The 23,859-nt window shown below is 37.7% G+C and overlaps 1 protein-coding gene across 5 annotated transcripts in view; it reads right to left on the bottom strand.

Annotated features, from left to right (window-relative positions):
* LOC125261115 (fragile X mental retardation syndrome-related protein 2-like) overlaps window positions 1-22,986 on the bottom strand; it is a 56,156-nt gene extending 33,170 nt beyond the window's left edge. Inside the window, exons 1-3 of one of the 5 annotated variants that reach the window (XM_048179706.1) lie at window positions 22,441-22,986; window positions 17,992-18,090; window positions 16,434-16,528 (exon numbers count right to left, since the gene is read on the bottom strand). In XM_048179706.1, the coding sequence (XP_048035663.1) occupies window positions 16,434-16,528; window positions 17,992-18,090; window positions 22,441-22,642 (396 nt within the window). In that variant the 5' untranslated portion in view covers window positions 22,643-22,986. Of the gene's footprint in view, window positions 1-16,433; window positions 16,529-17,991; window positions 18,091-21,669 lie in introns of all 5 variants that reach the window. The other 4 variants (XM_048179708.1, XM_048179704.1, XM_048179707.1 and 1 more) reach the window with 4 other exon arrangements.
* Window positions 22,987-23,859: the final 873 nt, after the last annotated feature.

Raw genomic sequence — 23,859 nt, forward strand, 5'->3', positions numbered from 1 at the left:
CGCCAGCTGGAATGTCAAAGGGCTCAATTCACCAGTAAAACGTAATAAAATTCTCAATAATTTAAAGCATTAAAATGCCAAAATAGCTTTTATTCAAAAAACTCACCTTACGATTGCAGACCACTTAAAGATCAAAAGGGACTGGGTAGGCCAGCTTTACCACTCTTCTTTTTCTAGTAAGTCACGAGGCGTGGCTATTCTTATACATAGATCAGTCCCTTTTTCTATGTCCAAGGTCATCTCCGACCCAAATGGACGCTTTATTATTATCACAGGCCATATTAACGGGGTGCGTCTAGTGTTAGCAAATGTGTATGGACCAAATTGGGACAATGATGTTTTTTTTCAAGAATTTCTTATTTTCCCTCCCTGATTTAAATTCTAGCCAACTCATTCTAGGTGGAGATTTTAATTGTTGTCTGAATCCTCTTTTAGATTGTTCTTCTTCAAAACCTCGAGCTCAATCTAAATCCTCAAAAGCAATTGAGCTGTTTATGGAACAATACGCAGTCTCAGATGTTTGGCGCTTTTTCAATCCCAGTGCAAAACAGTTTTCCTTTTTCTCACCTGTTCACCAAACGTTCTCTTGTATTGATTATTTTCTTTTTGACAACAAATTACTCCCACTTGTCTGGGACTGTACTTACAACCCTATTGTAATTTCGGATCATGCCACAAACACAGTGGATCTCTCACTTCCTGGTGTGGCAACATCCAGGGCTTTTTGGCGTCTAAATTCTTTATTACTTAACGATGCAGATTTTGTAAATATTAATGACCGGATCGAACTTTTTATATCTACAAATGTCACCCCTGATACTTCAGCTGTTACTATATGGGAAGCATGCAAAGCCTTTTTGAGAGGAGAAATTATATCTTTTTTGGCGTTTCAGAGGAAAAAGGCTGCAGAGAAGAAATCATCTTTATCTAGGTCTTTGGCTGAGCTTAAATCAAGAGTGGTAGCTTCGCCTAGCCCAGATTTGTTTAATAAAATTCTCACAACAAAAGCTGAATTTGATCTGCTTGCAACGAGCGAAGCAGTTGAAGCTCTTCATAATTCTCGTTACAACTATTATGAATTTGGTGACAAACCAGGTAAATTGCTTGCACACCAACTACGTCAATCTTCCGTCCTGAATCATATTACTCAAATTTCTACATCTTCCGGTCCCACAATCAATCCTCTTACCAGTAATGATCAATTTAGGGATTTCTATAGATCTTTGTATACCTCTGAAAGTTCTACTGAAGATTCTCATCTTGAAAGTTTCTTTAATTCACTTGACATTCCCACTATTGACCCCGAATCGGCCTCTAAACTGAATGATCCCCTTACTTTAGATGAAATCAAGACCTCATTGAGCCTGCTGCAAAACGGAAAGTGTCCAGGCCCTTATGGGTTCCCCACAGAATTCTATAAGACGTTCTCAGATAAACTGTCCCCTCTTTTATTAAACATGTTTAACGAGTCTTATAAATCTGGTATTCTTCACCAAACCTTGCGCCAAGCCATAATTTCCCTGATTTTGAAAAAAGACAAAGACCCTTCTCAGTGTAGCAATTATCGCCCAATTTCTTTACTGTGCGCAGATGTGAAACTGCTAGCTAAGATACTAGCACGTCGTATGGAGCCGCTCTTACCAACTATCATTTCGCCAGACCAGACTGGTTTTATTAAAAATAGGCATTCATTCTATAACGTCAGACACCTCTTGAATATCCTGTACTCTACTCCCCATGAAAAGATCCCAGAGTTGGATATCTCTATGGACGCCAAAAAGGCGTTCGATAGAGTTGAGTGGGATTATTTGTTTTATACTTTAAAGAGATTTGGTATTTGTGATTCCTTTCTATCTTGGATCAGACTTCTGTACACTTCTCCCCTAGCCTGTGTGCGCACAAACAATAATTACTCAAAGTTTTTTCCTCTTGGTAGAGGGACAAGGCAAGGTTGCCCGCTCTCCCCGCTGCTATTTGCTTTGGCAAATGAGCCATTAGCCATTGCTCTCAGAGGTACTCCGATGTCAGGCATTTCCAGGGGGGGAGTGGAGCACAAAGTGTCCCTATATGTGGACGACCTTTTGTTGTTTGTTTCTGACCCGGTCAACTCTATTCCTCCGGTGCTTACCTTGCTGTCAGAATTTGGTCTAATTTCTGGCTATAAGCTTAATTTGTCTAAAAACGAACTAATGCCCATTAATAATGCTGCATTTGTAGTTCCTCTATCTTCTATGCCATTCAAGGCCTCTTTACATAGCTTCAAATATTTAGGCGTACAGGTGACAAAGTGTTTTGCAGATATATTTCATCTTTTTCACCATTGCTTAGCAGTCTTACAAAGGATTTTCACCGTTGGTCTCTTCTCCCTTTGTCTTTAGTATGTGGAATTAACTTTGTGAAGATGAACGTGCTCCCTAAATTTTTATATCTTTTTCAATGTATCCCTATTTTTATCCCAAAGTCCTTTTTTGTCACACTAGATAGCTGTTTCTCAATTCAAATCATTATCCACGTCGGCACAAATGATGTTCGACTTCGCCAGTCGGAGATCACTAAAATTAACATTAAAGAGGTGTGTGAACTCGCAAATTCAATGTCAGCAGAAGTAATTTGTTCTGGCCCTCTTCCTGTTCGTCGGAGTGATGAGATAGTTAGCAGGTTATCATCACTCAATGGCTGGCTGTCTAAGTGGTGTCCGCAGAATAATATAGGTTTCATAGACAATTGGAAAAGCTTTTGGGGCAGACCTGATCTGTTGAAAAGAGATGGTATTCATCCCTCCCAGGACAGCCTCAAATTCACTCAGAATAAAACTTTAACATCCAAATAAATACTTTACTCACATAATTCGAAGCGTGCATACAGCATGCATGATGAACATCTTGTAAAGATCCATTTGAGGGTTATATTAGCTGTGTGAACTTGCGTGTAAATGCGCTGTAATATAGTCGAGAGCTCGTGTGGCAGGGAGCACGCGCTTTAAGGGGGCGGCGCCGAGTGTAAATCAGTGCATTGTTAATGATGCCCCAAAATAGGCAGTTAAAAAAATTAATAAAAAAAAAAATCTATGGGGTATTTTGAGCTGAAACTTCACAGACACATTCAGGAGACACCTTAGACTTATATTACATCTTGTGAAAAAGCATTCTTGGGCACCTTTAAAATTAGAAAAAATTGCAGTGCTCTGGACAACCGCTATAGAGTTATTGTCGCTATAGAGTTAGAACCGGTGAATGTGGTTTACAGGTTTCCTAGAAAGACGACTGAGCGCGTGTGAGCTGGCTGGTCCTGAGCCAAATCAGTTGCGGTAAGAATACTGTACTGTTTGCGGACTAAATTACCTCAATACAAGAGGCAACGTGAAATGAAAAGAAATGTGAAATAAAACGTCATGTTTTAATGAAAAGTGTTGGAAATAACGGATGATGGGCACAGAATGGTAACAAAACTCTGAGACATTTACAATCAAACACCCACCACAGGTGTAGCTTGCAAACTCAAAATACATCAGTGATATACCTCCGTTTAAATAGATTTTTGTGTGTGGTGGTGGTGTGGATTTCAGGGATGTTTAGATAACCATAAAAGAGTTAACGTTCACTTTTCTTAAAAATATTTAGCTATCAGATCTGTTTAAATGCTTCAGTTTGTTTTCACTTTATAATATATTAAAACAAATGGAAGCATTTAAACTGATATAATACTGTATATCAGTTTAAATACTTAAATATTATATTACATTTTATCATAATGTAAGCCTAGTAAAAAAATGATCTCACAAGAGGATTGTTTAGGGCTCCTTGCCACGAAAAGTCTTGAAACCTCCTGGTAGACTATATAAAATCTGGGAAATTCATAAGCAATAAACATGTAATTTTGATGGTTTAACACTGTTTGTTGCTAATAATTGACTACACAAAAACACTTTATGGTTGTTCCAAACCATCATTGTAACTGCTCATATTATATTATTATAAAGAATTGAACTGTCCTGCAGGAGGACAGAAATTATTTTTTAATAGAATTTCTTGGTAAAGACTGGTACAGTTAATATAGCAATGTGAAAAAAATCTCAAGTAACGTAAAATGTGCTTAATTTAGTGACTGAACTGCTTGTTTTCAAAACATTATTTAATATATCACTAAGAATAGAAATAATAATATAGGTTTCATAGACAAGTTGAAAAGTTTTTGGGGCAGACCTGACATGTTGAAAAGAGATGGTATTCATCTGTCCGGGGATGGTGCTGCTCTTCTCTCTAGTAATATGGCACATAGTCTTAGAGCTGAAACATGACAAACTGGGGCCCAAGACAGAAAGCAGACAGACTGGCTAAACCGACCGTCTGCTAGCTGCCTCACGTTACAGAAGTCAGATAAATCCCAACACATAGAAACTCTTACACCTAGATACTATCACATAGAGACTGTGTCTGTACCCCGAATTAGTAAAAACAAAAAACTTCCAAACCCATTTAATGGTAAAAATGTAATTGATGTTCAACAAATAAAAAATAGAGATAATAATGATAAAACAATGATAAAGCTTGGGTTGTTAAATATTAGATTGCTTTCTTCAGAAGCACTTATTGTAAACAATATTATCACAGACAATAATCTAGATGTGCTGTGTTTGACAGAAACCTGACTAAAACCGGACGATTACATTACTTTAAATGAGTCTAGACCTCAAGGTTATGATTATCAACACAATCCTCGTCAGAAAGGCAAAGGGGGAGGTGTTGCTGTAATTTATAGTAATATTTACAGTATCTGCCAGATGTCTTTCAAATATAATTCCTTTGAATTGATGGTGCTTTACGTAGCATCATGTAAGTTGATATTTGTGCTGGCTACTGTATACAGGCCACCAGGACACCATACATACTTTATCAAAGAAACTGCCGATTTTCTATCAGAATTAGTACTAGCTGCAGATAAAGTCCTTGTTGTTGGTGATTTTAATATCCATGTAGATAATAAAAAAAGACTCTTTGGGATTGGCATTTACAGACATTCTAAACTCTATTGGTGTTAGACAACACGTGTCAGGGACCCACTCATTGTCATAATCATACTTTAGATCTAATATTGTCACATGGAATCGATATTGATGCCGTTGAAATTCTGCAGCAGAGTGATGACATCTCAGATCATTATCTAGTCTCGTGTATACTACATTTAGTCAAAGAGGCTAAACTGCCTCCCTGCCATAAATATAGTAGAACCATCACTTCTACCACTAATGATCGCTTTATAATCTTCCTGATCAGTTTCATCACCTTAGCATACTAGACAGCTTAGAAGACCTCGATGTTGTAACAGAAACTTTTGCCTCTGTCTTTTCCAGCACATTAGACTCAGTTGCTCCTTTGTGTTTAAAAAAGATTAGAGGAAATTAACCCAACGCCATGGTACAATGAGCACACTCGGGCCCTAAAAACAGCAGCTAGAAAAATGGAGCGCAGCTGGAAGAAAACAAAACTAGAAGTATTTCGCATTTCGTGGAGAGAGAGAATGATTGAGTACAGAAAGGCCTTAAAAACTGCTAGATCTGCCTATTTTTCAAAACTTTTAGAAGAAAATAAACAACTCTAGGTATTTATTTGATACAGTGGCTAAATTAACAAGAAATAAAGCTTCAACTTCTGATGTTTCCAAAGATCACAGCAGTAATGACTTTATGAACTTCTTTACTTGCAAGATTGATAATATTAGAGAAAAAAATTATAACCATGCAACCGTCTACTACAGTATTGTGTCAGACAGTGCATTGTAGTGTCCCTGAGGAAAAATTCAATTCATTTACTGCTTTAGGAGAGGAAGAATTGTCTAAACTTGTTAAATCATCAAAATCAACAACATGTATGTTAGACCCTATACCGACTAAGCTATTGAAAGAGATGCTTCCGGAGGTCATAGATCCTCTTCTTAATATTGTTAATTCATCTTTATCACTAGGATACGTACCAAAAACTTTTAAGCTGGCTGTTATTAAAGCTCTTATTAAAAAAACACAACTTGATCCTAGAGAATTAGTCAATTACAGGCCGATTTCAAATCTCACTTTTCTATCAAAAATACTAGAAAAGGCAGTTTCATCACAACTATGTTCCTTTTTAGAAAGAAATAGTATCTGTGAGGATTTCCTGTGAGGATTTCCAGTCAGGATTTAGACCGTACCATAGTACTGAGACTGCTCTCATTAGAGTTACTAATGATTTGCTCTTATCATCAGATCGTGGTTGTATCTCTCTATTAGTGTTACTGGATCTTAGTGCTGCATTTGACACTATTGATCACAATATTCTTCTAAATAGACTCGAAAACTATGTTGGCATTAGTGGAATTGCATTGGCATGGTTCAAATCATACTTATCTGACCGTTATCAGTTTGTAGTAGTAAACGATGAGATGTCATATCAGTCACAAGTTAAATATGGAGTACCACAAGGCTCAGTACTAGGACCGTTGCTTTTCACTCTGTACATGCTACCCTTGGGAGATATCATTAGGAAGCATGGCGTTAGTTTTCATTGTTACGCTGATGATCCTCAGCTCTATATTTCTTCACGCCCTGACGAAACTTACCAATTCGCTAAATTAACAGAATGTATAGCTGATATAAAAAACTGGATGACCAGTAATTTCCTACTACTAAATTCAGAAAAAACAGATTCTAATTTTTGGACCAAAAACTTCTTCACGTAATAATCTAGAATACTGTCTAACACTTGATGGCTGCTCTGTTAACACTCTGAGGTCTGAGGGTATCGCCGGCGATACCACCGCGGTTTTTTTCTTACCAGTGTGAAAGAGACTCAAAATACTCCGTGAATGTTGCACATACAATAAAGAGTTATACACCATTTTAATCTGTGGAATAACTTCTTTTAATTTGTGTACACTCAGAGTAAAAACAAAATGTTGCGCTTTTTGTAAAATAAAGAAAACTAACATGATGCATGATCTCTCGTCTCCCTCTGAAGGAAGTCCAATCTGATAGTTCTCAGAAAATGAACTGTAACTTAGTGAATACTAATCACAAAAAAATTAGACTTATGTCTAAAAAAAACTTTGAAATGTCAGGTTTTAAATTGTGTAAGTCAAATCGAAAACAAACATTCTGTGTTTATGTAATCTGTATGAAAAGAGAGCCATGTCAGAAATCCGTGATTCAGCTCATTATCCGCTAATGCGGCCACACCCACGGAGGAAGCACTAAGCAGACGCAAATTCTGAGTCAATACATGCATACATCGTCTCAATCGTGTATTTATTGTCTTGAAAAGTGTTTTGAATAGCCATAGTTAGCGATCTCTGTCCTCTGTTAGTTCGGTTAGTTCCTGGATTGCCTATTCTTCTTTAGTGCTCAGGCATTTGTGGACTAAAGGTGTAGAGAGCGCCCTCCGGCTGCAAGTATGAATTGTTGAGTATAAATAAATGTATAAAGTATAAAGTATGAAATAAATATTACTCTTCTATATAGAAAATTGACAAACATATGAGAATCCATCAATATTTCTCCAAATGTGCATGCTTTTAAGCTAAAAGCCTATATGAAATGCCATAGAGGTAACATAATTGTTCAGACACTTTGCATCACAGAAATACATTATATTTTAAAGAATATAATAGAATACCATTATTTTATTTTATTTTAATTGTAATAATATTGCACAGTATTGCTGTTTTTTCTGTATGTTTGATATACACCATCACAGAGGGTTTTTTTCACAGCCTACCTGACTGAAAGGCCTCATTAATATGCAAGTCATTTCAGGTCATTATTATGTGATTCTTTTGTCTTCTCAGGTGAGAATCACCCATTATACATGAGGATTCACGCCTCCACGCATACTGTGTTTCTTGACCAAAGATGTTTTAGAAAATTTAAATCTCTCTATTGTTTTATATGAACAAGCAGGCAGCATAATTTTTACCTCATTTTGAAGCAAAAACTCTAGTCTACAACCTCCAATACCCAGAAGTCTTGTGAACAAAGATTTAATATATATTTTTTTGGCTTTATTTCAGTGACTTAAGTTTTTTGTTTTTTCAATAACCACGCATAAACGTTATTCCTTCAAAAACACAAACATGTAGATACATGTTCCCCACATATTATTGTAGGCTAGTTTGTGCTGAATACAGTGTAATGACACTTTTTCCATCAATGTGTTTATGAACAACTGAAAAAAGCACAAATGTCAGGGCATGTCAAAACTTCTCCAGGGTCCCAAAAATCCTCAGACCCCTGAGGGTTAAGTCTTCATCGTCAGTTAGGAACCTGGGTGTGCTCTTTGATACCAATCTTTCATTTGAAGGCCATGTTACTAGCATCTGCAAAACCGCATTCTTCCATCTTAAAAATATATCTAAACTATGACATATGCTCTCAAAGAAAAATGCAGAACAGTTAGTTCATGCGTTCATGACCTCAAGGCTAGATTACTGTAATGCTCTACTGGGTGGTTGTTCCTCCCGCTTGATAAATAAACTACAGCTCGTACAAAATGCAGCAGCTAGAGTTCTTACTAGAACTAGGAAGTATGACCATATTAGCCCAGTTCTGTCATCACTGCATTGGCTTCCTGTTAAACATTGTATAGATTTTAAAATATTGCTAATTACTTACAAAGCACTTAATGGTTTAGCTCCCCAGTACCCAAGCGAGCTCTTAAATCATTATAATCCTTCACGTCTATTGCGATCTCAGAATTCAGGCCAGCTGATAATACCTAGAATATCAAAACCAACTGCAGGCGGTAGATCATTCTCCTATTTGGCACCCAAACTCTGGAACAATCTTCCTAGCATTGTTCGGGATGAAGACACACTCTGTCAGTTTAAATCTAGACTAAAAACACATCTCTTTAACCTGGCATACACATAACACATTATCAATTTACATTTTCAAATCCGTTAAAGGATTATTAGGCTGCATAAATTAGGTCAGCCGGAACCGGGAACACTTCCTATAACACCAGATGTACTTGTTACATCAGAAAAAGAATGGCATCTACGCTAATATTAGTCTTTCTGTTTATCCCGAGGTTTACCATAGTCAACCGGATCCAGGCCGTATCCAGCTGAGACCAAGGACCTGTGCCTTGACACGACCACAACGCAGCCCTGAAGTATCAGCATAGATCGAGATGACTAGATCATCCATTGTGAAGACATCATCAACACGACAGCCAGTGCCACAGTTCCTCAACAGACCGACCATACCGGCGTGATGAATACGATCCTCACCTGGACACGACCACAACACAGCCCTGAAATATCAGCAGAGATCGAGTCAACTAGATCATCCATTGTGAAGGCCTCATCGACACGACAGCCAGTGCCACAGTTCCTCAACAAACCGTCCATACCGGCGTGATGAATACGATCCTCAATTAGACACAACCACAACGCAGCCCTGAAGTATCAGCAGAGATCGAGTCAACTAGATCATCCACTGTGAAGGCCTCATCGACACGGCAGCCAGTAGCACAGTTCCTCAACAAACCATCCATACCGGCGTGATGAATACGATCCTCAACTGGATGGAACTGAAATAAATACTTTGATTGTTGCGATCCTATCAGACTTATGATAGCAACCTGATTCGTAACAAAGCACTGTTCGCCAGAGGAGAACTGGCCCCCCCGACTAAACCTGGTTTCTCCCAAGGTTTTTTTCTTTCTCCATTTTAACACCTATTTGCCACTTGTTTGCCACCTGATGTTACCTGTTGGAGTTTGGGTTCCTTGCCGCTGTCGCCTTTGGCTTGCTTAGTTGGGGACACTTGACATTTGACTTGACATTTGATATTCAACAGTATTCTTGACATTTATTCAACAGTGCTTTGATCTGCCTGCATTGACACTATTCTTTAAGAGCTGCTGTGCAGCAAAAATTATGTACCAGTTATCAATGTAAAGCTGCTTTGACACAATCTGCATTGTAAAAAGCGCTATATAAATAAAGGTGACTTGACTTGACTAAGTTACATCAAGGGTGAAATAAAATAGAAACGGCACATTAAAGTTAGATGTTACAGTTGCATGATAAAACCATTTTTTTGTGTGTGTGTTTACGTTCATTGTATAGGTCTGATATAAAGTATGTTTTTGCTCAGGTGGCCAAAATGTGCACTCAACAGAGAAAAGTTTTGCTCAGCGAGAAAAAAAAAATTAGAGGGAACATTGCTGATGGTATTGACAAAGTCTGACAATCATCTGTCTGATGGGCATAGATCTGAGTTATTTCATGTAGTGGCCGAATTTCCCCAGTTTGTTCAGAGATGTCCCATCGCGCACGCATTTAATACACCATGATGTGGACGTTGGTAATGCACAGCCAACATGTCAGCATTTTTTTCAGGTTCCTTTTTATAAACGAAAAGTATTTGAATCTGAGGTCCAGTATATGCTTGATAATGGCATAGCCCAACATTCATTTTCTAGCTGGGCATCGCCCTGCTTGTTGGTGGAAAAAAAAAAAAAAAAAAATTTGGGCCATACAGTCAACCTGTCAAAATGTGAGTTTGCCAAGGCCACAGTGAAGTACTTGGGGAAGTAGGTGGGACATGCAAGCAAGGTACATTCCTCCTCCATCGTTAACGTTATGTTGATCTTGGACTCATTTAAATTGGAAGAATCCACTGTAAGTAATGATGTGGCATTTTCTACAATCTATGCATCTTTCTTGAAGATATAAGCATAAATGCCAAATGATGGCTACATTTTAGATTTAGTTCACATCTGTGCGCCTGTGGGGTTTTATGGGTCGTAATTGCGTGAGCAATAACTCGTGATCGGCTTATTGGATTATGCTGATGTTGGACTCATTTTAATTTTTTCCACAATCAGAGCATGTTTCTTGAAGTTACGAGCCAAAATGTGACAAATGCTGCATCAGTTTATTATTTACATATGGGTCTTGCGGGGCTTCATGTACAAAAACTTGCTCAAGTTTAGTCAAAGCCCAAAACAATTATACTCAGTTTATACTCAATTTAAGCCCAAAACAATTATACTCGTCGTATTCTACTCTGTGAGACCTTTAAAATGATATATATATCACATGATTATCTGAGCTGTATGATGCTTTTCACACATTGGAGTACATAGTAAAAAAAAAAAAAAAAATTCATAAGTTATGTTTTTTTTTTTTTTTTTTTTTTTTCCAGCAATATCATTGCTATACAGCTCCCGACAAGAGTTACTCACTGTGGTCAAAAGACTTCTTTGTCCTAGAATGAAATTAACTCCCTCATTAGCAACATGCAACTTATTTGCCAATTTTTTTGTGGAGAAGATTAATGGAATTAGTGTAATGGACACAACAGGATTCTGTTTTAGTCAGTCTGAAACTGTCACTCTTGGAAATTCATGATATTATTCGTCATTTGAAGCGATCATTCTGTCCCAGTGACACTGTCCCTGCACATATATTAAAGGATGGCCTTGATTTTTAAACAATTAACTACTTATTTAACTAAGCATAGTATTTTAGATAAATTCCAATCAGGCTTTAGACGTAGACATAGTACTGAGTCAGCACTCTTAAGGGTAGTGAATGATCTGTTGCTCATAAACGATACAGGGAACCATGCTGCTTTAATACTTTTGGATCTCTCTGCAGCGTTTGATACCATTGATTATTTGATTCTCTTGAACCGGTTAAAGCAGTTTGTTGGAATACAAGGTATGGTTCACTCATGGTTTGCTTCTTACTTAGAGCAAAGAAGTTTTATAGTGAAGGTTGGTAATTTCTCGTCACATCCAGAACATCTTACTAGTGGGGATGCCCCAGGGGTCCATTTTGGGCCTTATTTTGTTTTTAATCCATTGGGATTAATTTTTAAAAAATATGGTATCTCGTATCACTTATATGCGGATGACACGCAGATCTACTTGCCTCTAAAACCTAATTGTACTGATTCTTGTGCTACACTCCATAGCTGTTTGGATGAAGTTAAAGTTTGGATGGCAGATAATTTGGTTCAGTTAAATGAACGTAAAACGGAAATTAAGATTTTTGGTCGTTCAGTGTTGAACAAGGCGGAAATTGAGGTCCATGGGCTTGTCATTTGCAGGAAGGAGTTAAAAACCTAGAAGTCACCTTCGATTCATCTCTAAAATTTGACAGTCAAATAAAAACTGTAGTTCAGAATTGTTTCTTTTATCTGAGGGTAATAGCTAAGTTAAGGGGTGCTTGATTGCTCCTGTCTGCCTCGCTGCTCAGAGTGGTTTGCGTCTAACTCCGTATAGCTTTGTTTTGAATCTTACTTTTATTCATTGTTGCTTATATTATTACCTTATATATAATATTGCCTACCACATTAATATGATGTCGCTAGCTTGTAATCTTTTAAACTCTCGCGCACCCCTTTTTCAACGCGTTCATCAAACAGCTGTGGTAACTCGGATCAGTCTACAAACACCGTGAGTCATGTCATCCTCTCCCAGCATTATGTCCTGTTCCATTTGCCACATGTTCAGCATAGCTCTCTCTGTCAGCGAAGAGGGATTTACATGTCAGAAATGTAGGGAAATAGTCAGGCTGACAGAGAGAATCTCAGAATTAGAGACACGCATCCAAACTTTAATCGAGGATAGTAAGAATGCAAGGGCTTCAGATGTTTTGGATGCGACTAGCTTAGTGAACTCTGTACATTGGTCGGTTCCGACTGTAGAGCCCGCGCAGCAGGGCACTTGGGTAATGGTGAGGCGGCCTAGCCGCGGAAAACACCACTCTTCTGTTCCAATAAGAACATCAAACAGGTTCTCCCCACTCAGTGACACACCCACTGAGAATCCTGTCGAAAGTGCCCTAGTTATTGGCAATTCTATTACATGGAATGTGAAAATAGAGACACCAGCCACCATAGTCAAGTGTTTGCCGGGAGCCAGAGCACCTGACATCAAAGCAAATTTAAAAGTGCTGGCTAATGCTAATCATAAATACTCTACAATTATTATTCATGTCGGCACTAATGATGTTCGACTTCACCAGTCGGAGATCACTAAAATTAACATTAAAGAGGTGTGTGAACTCGCAAGTACAATGTCAGGAAAAGTAATTTGATCTGGCCCCCCTTCCTGTTCGTCGGAGTGATGAGATAGTTAGCAGATTATCATCACTCAATGGCTGGCTGTCTAAGTGGTGTCCGCAGAATAATATAGGTTTCATAGACAATTGGAAAAGATTTTGGGGCAGACCTGACCTGTTGAAAAGAGATGGTATTCATCCCTCCCGGGATGGTGCTGCTCTTCTCTCTAGTAATATGGCACAGTCTTAGAACTGAAACATGACAAACTACGGCCCAGGTCAGGAAAAAGCAGCAGACAGACTGGCTAAACCGACCTTCTGCTAGCTGCCTCACGTTACAGAAGTCAGATAATTCCTAACACATAGAAACTCTTACACCTAGATATTATCACATAGAGACTGTGTCTGTACCCCGAATTAGTAAAAACAAAACTTCCAAACCCATTTCATGGTAAAATTTTATTGATGTTCAACAAATAAAAAATAGAGATAATAATGATAAACAAATTATAAAACTTGGGTTGTTAAATATTAGATCCCTTTCTTCAAAATCACTTCTAGATGTGCTGTGTTTGACAGAAACTTGGCTAAAACCGGACGATTACATTACTTTAAATGAGTCTAGCCCTCAAGGTTATGATTATAGACAATTCTCATCAGAAAGGCAAAGGTAGCAGCCAGAAAAATGGAGCCCAACTGGAAGAAAACAAAACTAGAAGTATTTCGCATTTCGTGGAGAGAGAGAATGATTGAGTACAGAAAGGCCTTCAAATCTGCTAGATCTGCCTATTTTTCAAAACTTTTAGAAGAAAATAAATAAATAAACAACCCTAGGTATTTATTTGCAAGATTGATAATATTAGAGAAAAAATTATAACCATGCCACCATCTACTACAGTATCACGTCAGACAGTGCATTGTAGTGTCCCTGAGGAAAAATTCAATTCATTTACTGCTTTAGGAGAGGAAGAATTGTCTAAACTTGTTAAATCATCAAAATCAACAACATATATGTTAGACCCTATACCGACTAGGTTATTGAAAGAGATACTTTCAGAGGTCATAGATCCTCTTCTTAATATCGTCAATTCATCTTCATCACTAGGACACGTACCAAAAACCTTTAAGCTGGCTATTATTAAACCTCTTATTAAAAAAACATAACTTGATCCTAGAGAATTAGTCAATTACAGGCCGATCTCAAATCTCACTTTTCTGTCAAAAATAATAGAAAAGGCAGTATCATCACAACTATGTTACTTTTTAGAAAGAAATAGTATCTGTGAGGATTTAGAACGTACCATAGTACTGAGACTGCTCTCATTAGAGTTACTAATGATTTGCTCTTATCATCAGATTGTGGTTGTATCTCTCTATTAGTGTTACTGGATCTTAGTGCTGCATTTGACACTATTGATCACAATATTCTTTTAAATAGACTCGAAAATTATGTTGGCATTAGTGGAATTGCATTGTCATGGTTCAAATCATACTTATCTGACCGTTATCAGTTTGTAGTAGTAAATGAAGAGATGTCATATCGATCACAAGTTGAATATGGGAGTACCGCAAGGCTCAGTACTAGGACCATTGCTTTTCACTCTGTACATGCTACCCTTGGGAGATATCATTAGGAAGCATGGCATTAGTTTTCACTGTTACGCTGATGATACTCAGTTCTATATTTCCTCGCGCCCTGATGAAACTTACCAATTCACAAAATTAATGGAACGCATAGCTGATATAAAAAAAATTGGATGACCAGTTAATTTCCTACTACTAAATTCAGAAAAAACTGATTCTAATTTTTGGACCAAAGACTTCACATAATAACCTAGAATACTGTCTAACACTTGATGGCTGCTCTGTTAAGTCTTCATCATCATTTAGGAACCTGGGTGTGCTCTTTGATACCAATCTTTCATTTGAAGGCCATGTTACTAGCATCTGTAAAACCGCATTCTTCCATCTTAAAAATATATCTAAACTACAACATATGCTCTCAATGAAAAATGCAGAACAGTTAGTTCATGCGTTCATGACCTCAAGGCAAGATTACTGTAATGCTTTTCTGGGTGGTTGTTCCGCTCGCTTGATAAATAAACTACAGCTCGTACAAAATGCAGCAGCTAGAGTTCTTACTAGAACTAGGAAGTATGACCATATTAGCCCAGTTCTGTCAACACTGCATTGGCTTCCTGTTAAACATTGTATAGATTTTAAAATCTTGCTAATTGCTAAATGGATTAGCTCTCCAGTACCTGAGTGAGCTCTTAAAGCATTATAGTCCTTCACGTCTATTGCGATCTTAGAATTCAGGCCAGCTGATAATACCTAGAATATCAAAATCAACCGCAGGCAGTAGATCCTTCTCCTATTTGGCACCTAAACTCTGGAACAATCTTCCTAGCATTGTTTGGGAAGCAGACACACTCTGTCAGTTTAAATCTAGACTAAAAACGCATCTCATTAAGCTGGCATATACAACACATTATCAATTTATATTTTCAAATCCGTTAAAGGATTATTAGGCTGCATAAATTAGTTCAGCCAGAACCGGGAACACTTCCTATAACACCAGATGTACTTGTTACACCAGAAGAAGAATGGCAATCTACGCTAATATTAGTCTTTCTGTTTATCCCTGATGTCACCTATTGGAGTTTGGGTTCCTTGCCGCTGTCACCTTTGGCTTGCTTAGTTGGGGACACTTGACATTTGACTTGACATTTGATATTCAACAGTGCTTTGACCTGCCTGCATTGACACTATTCTTTAAGAGCTGTTGTGCAGCCAAAATAAATGTACCAATTATCAATGTAAAGCTTCTTTGACACAATCTACATTGTAAAAAGTGCTATATAAATAAAGGTGACTTGACTTGACTAAGTTGATTTTTTTTTATAGCTAGGTGGCGCCCGCGGGTGGTACACTCCATTTTAGAGTGATGACTCAGCACTCATTAAATGTTGAACAAAATGGTTGGATGCGTTAAAAAAAAAAAAAAAAAAAAAAAAAAAAAAAAAACTAAATGAGGCCTATTTCCTATCAGTGGTTGCTTAGCAATTTGATTATAATTTTTTTTTTTCACGGGGGGTGGTGACACTTCAAGCTTAAGGGGTTAACAGGAATGTTTTTAATATTTTTAATTTTAGTTAACCATGACAGTAACCATAATTATTATTTTTATATTTTATAGTCATACTGATATATAATCAAACCATTTTAGCCACATTGTGCAGCCCTACAAGCAAGCACAGCAAACCTGGAACTCTGTTCTTTTAATAATAATAATAATAATAATAATAATAATAAAAATAAAATATTTCAAAAATATTTTTCCTCGCATTGTGAGGGGTGTGTTTAGTGTTATAGTTTTTGCAGACCTTGGGACGTGACACGTGCTGCGTTGACTCCTCCTTCCCTGAGAGATTCTGTCTGCTCTGGGAATCGGCACGAGAAATGAAGTCAGCAACAGTAACTATATCAACACAAAGAGCAACAGTAGTCAGAAGGGGGGGTGGAGCAGCAAGAGATCAAACAAGTGGTGTAATCTGATCTTACAGTTGCATTCATATATTACACTCTCTGTAGACCATAACTGTGAAATTAACGTCAACCAAATCAGCAAGTGCAACAATCTAGAATCTAAAGATTAACATATTGATGCAGTGAGATTCAGGCAGATGAGCAATGATTACGTCAGACATCAAATTTGAATAAGGAATAACAAATTTTATTAAAATTTAAAATTACATAGACAAACAAATGAATCTGGTTAATATTAAAACATTAAATAGCAAATAAGTTTCAAGATTAGTTTTTTTTTTTCTTATACTTAAATCTAAGTATAAAACTAAGTATATCATCTAAAGTATTGTATCTAACAGATGAAGTTTGTGAAATATGGAGAAAGAAAGGACTAAAAGACGACATATGCAGAATGCACAGAGAGGAAGAAAAAGAAGCCACAAGTCTTCTGAAATTACACATTTAATATGCTGTGCCTATGTAACAGGAAGAGACTAGGGAAAGTACTCACTGAAGTTCTTGTACTTCCTTTGCTTCAACCATTTATTGATGCACTCAAGACAAAGTGTACCCTAGCAGTAGTGGTTCTGGTTTATTTGGTGCCCAAGGCAAAATAAGACGTGCGCTCTTGACATTTGCCATTATAAACTGCCTCAAATTAACTATAAAGAATAGAAGAAAGTTGTGTCTGAAAGCTGTTCGCTATGAGCAGGCTTGCGCAGGTTTGTAGCAAAAAAACAAAAAAAACAAAAAAAAAAACACACATATACCAAAAGAGCGCATGAGAGCACATGCGCAAAACAGCTTTGAATATACAGTATACATTTAGAATATATATAATTTATACAAAACCATTTTGCACATGTGCTCAGCAGACGGCATGCAAAACACAACATGGAAGACGAGCGGGATCTCTTGGGTTGCTATGAACACACTGAAGTTTGAATTCTTTATCTTTGAGGACTTTATGTGACCATTACACCAGTTTACTGAGCTAAGTTTCATAATTGTTAAGTATGCACTTTTTCTCCTTTCCTCCGGTGTGCTGACTGCTGAGAGGGCCGCTATGTCTTGATGAAACTGTTTGTTTACATGTATTCGTTTACTGATCGTTCCAGCATATTGCAAAAAGTTATTTTCTGTTTGAAATGGACTCCGTGTTCAGGTCGGGATCGGGCTTAAAATGTAACTATCGGTCCGGTCCGATCGGATTAAATGATCTCGGGGACGGGCCAGGGCTTTGGGCTTCGGTTTAAAGCTCATGGAGACCTCTATCTGGTATCATACCAGCAAATATTTTATAACAGTCCTATTGAAGAAAAAAAAAAAAAAAAAAAAAAAAAAACCTTGAATACTACAGAGGTAATGCAAGATTGAATCTGGTCAGAAACACAATCCTTCCCAATCTCTCACCTGGCTGTCTGTCACGGCTGGTAGAGCCTCCCTCAGGACGATTGCCACGGTTACGGCGACGGCGGCTTCTATTGCGGCGCTGGGGCCTGCCCTCCTCCTCTGAGAGAAATGAGGAAAGACAAAGAGCATGAGATGCAAGGGGACCAATATGTTTTCAGTTTATCTTCTGAGGCAGTTTCCTTTGATGATTCTTTGTGACCCATGATGGAATTTTTTTTAATGAATCAAACATTTCTTTTTCCTTGCAGGAATAACTTATAATTTGTATGCGTTTGAAACCTAAATGTCCTCAAACCTTGGGCCAAAGTCAGTGTTTGTCTGAATCATGTCCAAATATAAGAAAAGGGGAAAAGAAACTTAGGGACAGCTAGACAACTATCTAAATATAATAGCCCCTAGTGTTGTCAAAAGTACCGACCGAGATACCAAGTCGGTACTGACATTTTAAAAATGTGATGCATTGAGCGGATTCGTAAATATCTCTGATTGGCAATTGTGTTCACGTGCTCATTGGAAATATCTGTAATTGGCTACTGCTTTCAAACGTTCCCGCTTTCAAATTCAAATGGTCCCGAGCATTGATCATTGTAGCCAATCACAGACATATCTGGTGATGAGCCCGCAAACACAAAGGCCAATCAGAGGTGTTTATGAATCCGCACAACAGTGCTAGTCACATTTTTAAAATTTTAGTACCGACTTGGTATCGCAATCAGTACTTTTGACAACACTAATAGCCCCATGATATTGAGTAACCAACTAACTAATAAACACATGATTTGGGCAGATCTTGCTTTACCTAGTAACAGAAGTAAAATTCTACAATCATATTGTAGAATGCTTTGCCATGCTCCTATCCTATATAAACTGTTGTTTTCTTTTTGTCAGTGAGATTCTTCGTGATTGATATGAGGTCCTTCGGCTGGGATTAACACTCACACGTCAGGAAATGCACCAGCGTGTTTTGCTGTTTTTTTTTTCAATCAACTTAAAATACTCTGTCATTTTTTGTTATAGAGACAGAAGTAATATCAATTCAACTATAGAATGTCTTATTTGTGTACACTCACAGTAAAAACTAAATATTATGCTTTTTGCAAAATAAACTAACACGATGCGGGACTTGTCATCTCTCTCGGAATGAAGCCCAATCTGATACTCCCTCAGAAAATGAACTGTAACTTAGTGAATACTAATCACACAAAAATGAGACGTATGTCAAAAGAAACATTGAAATGTCAGGTTTTAAGTCATGCAAGTTAAATCTAAGACTAACATTCTCTGTTTAAGTAATCCGTTTGAAAAGCGAGACATGTCAGTCGTACACGATTCAGCTCATTATCCACTAATGTGGCTACACCCACGGAGCGCGAGCGCTATTCAGATGCAAATTCTGAGGCAATTAGCACAACAGGGAGTGAACACCTGCATCAGCTCGGAAAAACACATAAGCTTAGTCAGTTTTATGTACTTTTCATCGTTTTGAGATGCGGTTACCTCAGAGGAAGAGCATGAATGTACCTACAACCTACACATATAGAAACAATAGCTACAGCCAATATAAGTAGAAATTATATTTATATAAACAGAAATTATATAATTATATAAACAGAAAATATATTTCCTTAATAGATTATAAATTCCACAATTTATCCAAATTGATCACAATTAATATAATAAAATGTGATAAATGTAAGGGTGGGTCATGAATAGTTTTATAAGCTTTCTAATAAATGTTGGTGCAAAATGATCTTTTTTCCTCTTTTCATCAGTCTTTTGTTCATCAGTCTAGATCATGCTTGACATTCTCTATAGTGTTTTAAAGTGTTTAACTCTAAATAGAATTCAAATGGATCGATTTTATCATCAGTGTCACAATAGGAATGGCTCATGGAAATCTTATCACACTTTTGGAGCATGATAAGATTCAGAGTAGGCCTATGATTCATGCGCCACTGATGCATTAAATAAACCGGGCTTCAGTTGAGCTGATGGTCTTTTCAGTTCATATGAGAACTGAGAACTTAGCGCTTAAAAGCTCTGAATGCATGATGTATATAATTAATTAATAGTCTTATTTGCTCTCCACCATATTTCTCACAGCACTGCAGTGAGAGAACTGCACTCAATGAACCGCTCAAAACACCAAGCAGATTTGAGCGGAGTTCTCTCACTGCAGCGCAAACCCGCACAGTCAAGCCTGATTTTTTTTTAGTCGATGATGGGCAGGAAAAGGTAGAAAGATAGAAGTGCTAATGCACCAATTACAACAAAGAATCACGAGTTTACAAAACAGCATTGGACACAGTTCAATGTGACAGGAAGCTAACATGACAGTAGATTATGGACTTTCGAAACAAAAAATGGGTATACGCAAATACTGATCCTTAGAAGTTGTAATACGCAAACAGCCCTGAGCAAAAAGTAAGTATACAGAGTACACGTGTGTATGGCCCCGACTACACCACTGGTCTTAATCTCCTCAGGTGTGAATCTCAGAATTATTCATGAAGATTCACGCCTCTTCGCATACGGTTTGTGTAAACAAAAAGTGTCTTAGAAATTTAAAATCAATACAATGTTTTATGTGTCAGAATAGGTAGTATAATTTCCACATCATTTTTAAGCAAAAACTCTAGACTAAAATATACAGTTCCCAAGTCTTGTGAAAAAATATTTAGTGTGTATTTTGAGACCTTATTTCAGTGACTTTTTTTTCAAAAACCACACATATACGTAATTCTCTCAAAAATACAAACATGTACATACTTGTTGCTCACATATTATTGTAGCCTAGTTTCTGTTGAATACAATGTAATGAGACTTCTGTCATTAATATGTTTATAAACAACTAAAAAAGCACACGTGTCAAAACTACATCAGGACCCCAAATCAGCCTCAGACTCCAGAGGGTTAAAGCATATTCTAAGGCATAGTCTGGAGTCTGTCTGGGTTTTTGCAAGTTTGTGAATACTACAGACCTAATTCTAGGGCTGCACGTTTAATCGCAATTAAACCGCACATGATTTGGCAAAGGCTGGGGATTATTTTATATTTTATGCACAGCTTGTCAGTGCTGTACAGCTCTGTGATCAGTAGTAAATGCTTCTTCATCTGAAAGCCAGAGGGTTCTCATGCGCAGAAACTCCAAATATGCCCTGCCACAGAAGTAGATAACACACATCATTCCAGGAAATCCCTATAGGCATCATACCATCGCTGTAGCTAAACAAACAGAATAATGAAACGCTTTGATTGATTAAACATGACTAAGAAACACACAACTGCCTTATTCTGTGTAAGAAGCCAGATCATCTCACAGAAGGATGCTCAACTGTCATTATGAAGTGAGTTTGGAGTAAAAACAAGTTATAAAATGTCTTTTGTTGGACAAGATGTTAATAAATGCATTTGGAAAGATGTTTGACGCATGGATTAGCATTTGGAGCCATACTTCATTGACAAGCTGTGCATACAAAAAAATAAAAAAAATAAATAAATAAATAAATCACAACCTTTGTGATTTCATAAATCACACTAATATCGCACTAATAGTGCAATAAATCATGCAGCCCTACCTTATTTACTTGTTAATGAAGCGTCGACTATAGACTTTTTGGGGCATTGATTGGAGACAACCCAGGTAAACTTAAATCAGGTGTGTAGGGGAAAATCTACCACAATTTGGCGAGCCAGTCAGGAGTCCTCGGAATCTCTCTCTGTCGGTGGATGGGGACAAGGAACTTCTCGTCTTCATTCTGCCAGACTGCAGATCCATGTTCGACAGAGGGACCATTCCTGAACGACTGACATCTCTCTCTTTTCAAACAGATCACACAAACAGACTATGTGTGTAATCTGTTTGAAAAGAGAGAGATATCAGTCGTTCACAAGTCACCTCATTATCCGCTAATGTGGCCACGTCCACGGAGAGTGCGCAGTATTCAAATGCAAATTGAGGTGATCCATGTGGCGCAGATGCGTGATTTCATTTACTACACATAACTTACATTAGTAAACATGCAATATTGGCTTTTCCCAAACTATATTGCTATACTGCCGTCCAAAGGCAAAGTGCAGTAAATACACATTTGATCAAAATTGAGACATTTGATCAAAATTGAGGCTTTGTGACATATGTTCTGTCTTGTGACAAAGTCTCCTGGTTCAAAATTGTCCCTTTTCTGAGAAACGAGGGTGTCAAAATTGCAGTAACTACAAAATTGAAGTTAATACCAAGGCAAACCGCAGCAAGTGATGTTACTGCGTTCTAGCTTTGTTTTCCAGGCTTTGACACCCTGCAGCATGATGGTTGAAGTTAAAATACAAATATCCAAAGACGAGTAAGGAAGATAGCAAAATATTAACTCCTAGTCAAGCAAATGACAATGTAATCAATTAACATTAACTAGCTAGCTGCTGGCAAATTAGACAGATATATTAACCTACCTGTACTGCTCCATTGATGGCTATACACTCTGACAACGTAATCAGGGGCAGACTGGCCATCGGGAGTACTGGGAGTTTTCCGGGTGGGCCACTGGACAATGTGGGCCGGCCCGTTGCAAAAAAAAAATATATGTGAAGAATGAATTAAAGTAAATTTACATAGTCTGTATCCTCCGTCAGCCCAGAGGAATTGTGTGGGCATGGCCCATTTAAGGCAAAAAACTTGTGCTCAGTCTGTTTAGTGCTCATCAAAATGTTTAATTCACTGTCCACAGAAACCGAGCAGCGTGGCACTTTTTAATGCATGAAGAATGCAAACTGAGGTAAGATGGGCAGCAGAACATGATGAGATACAGCAATATTTGCCTACTGTTAAATAAAAAAAAAAAAAAAAAAGGTTAAACGACAAACATTAATTTCAGGGATGCACTTCTGACCTTTTTGGATTTTTCATATTTTAATGACGTTATTCGTCACACAATGCCAGTGGCGTAACTTTGTTTTAAAAAGTGGGTGGGACAGGAATGTGTATATGTGTGTATATATGTGTGTGTGTGTGTGTGTGTGTGTGTGTGTGTGTGTGTGTGTGTGTGTGTGTGTGCACACGTGTGTGTGTGTGGGGGGGGGTATATTGTAATTGTATTATTACAATAATAATAATAATAATAATATTAACTAGAATGTACATTTCCTGAAGAAAATGTGAATGGTGCTTGCAGTGGCAAAATTGATGCCAATGATGATACCTCAAAGGCTGCTTGACAATATAAACTAACCCCCATGTCTCTATGATGTTCTGAAGCAGAGATATAGATCTTGAAAAACGGTTGCTAGGGTACTCTGTTTGGTTGCTAGGGAGTGGCTTGGCAGCTGCCAATGATGATACTCCAAAGGCTGCTTGAGAATATAAACCAACCCCCATGTCTCTACGATATTCTGATTCAGAGATATAGTTCTTGCAAAATGGTTGCTAGGGTACTCTGTTTGGTTGCTAGGGAGTGGCCTGGCAGCTGACAATGGTGATACTCCAAAGGCTGCTTGCCAGTATGAACGATATAAACCAACCCCCAGGCCTCTATGATATTCAGATTTGAAGATATCCCTCTATGCTTTGGGTTGCTAGGGTGCTCTAAATGGTTGCTAGGGCGTGGCTATGAAGTCTTGAAAGTGATGCGTGATTGGCAGTTTGCTGCCCCGAGTCAAATGAACCCACCCTCATGTTTCTATGACACTTCTATCCAAAGATCTTCCTTTGATCTTTTTCAATGGAAGTCTATGGAGCTTGTTACTAAGGTGCTCTCTATGGTTGCTAGAGCGTGGCTTGATAGCTTTACAATGATCCTGAGACACTGATTGGTTGTCTGAGTGAAATGAGCCCACCCCCTTGTCTCTATGACACTGTGATCAATAGTGAGTGAG

Source organism: Megalobrama amblycephala, unplaced genomic scaffold (assembly GCF_018812025.1).
Source record: "Megalobrama amblycephala isolate DHTTF-2021 unplaced genomic scaffold, ASM1881202v1 scaffold306, whole genome shotgun sequence".
NCBI lineage: Eukaryota > Metazoa > Chordata > Actinopteri > Cypriniformes > Xenocyprididae > Megalobrama > Megalobrama amblycephala.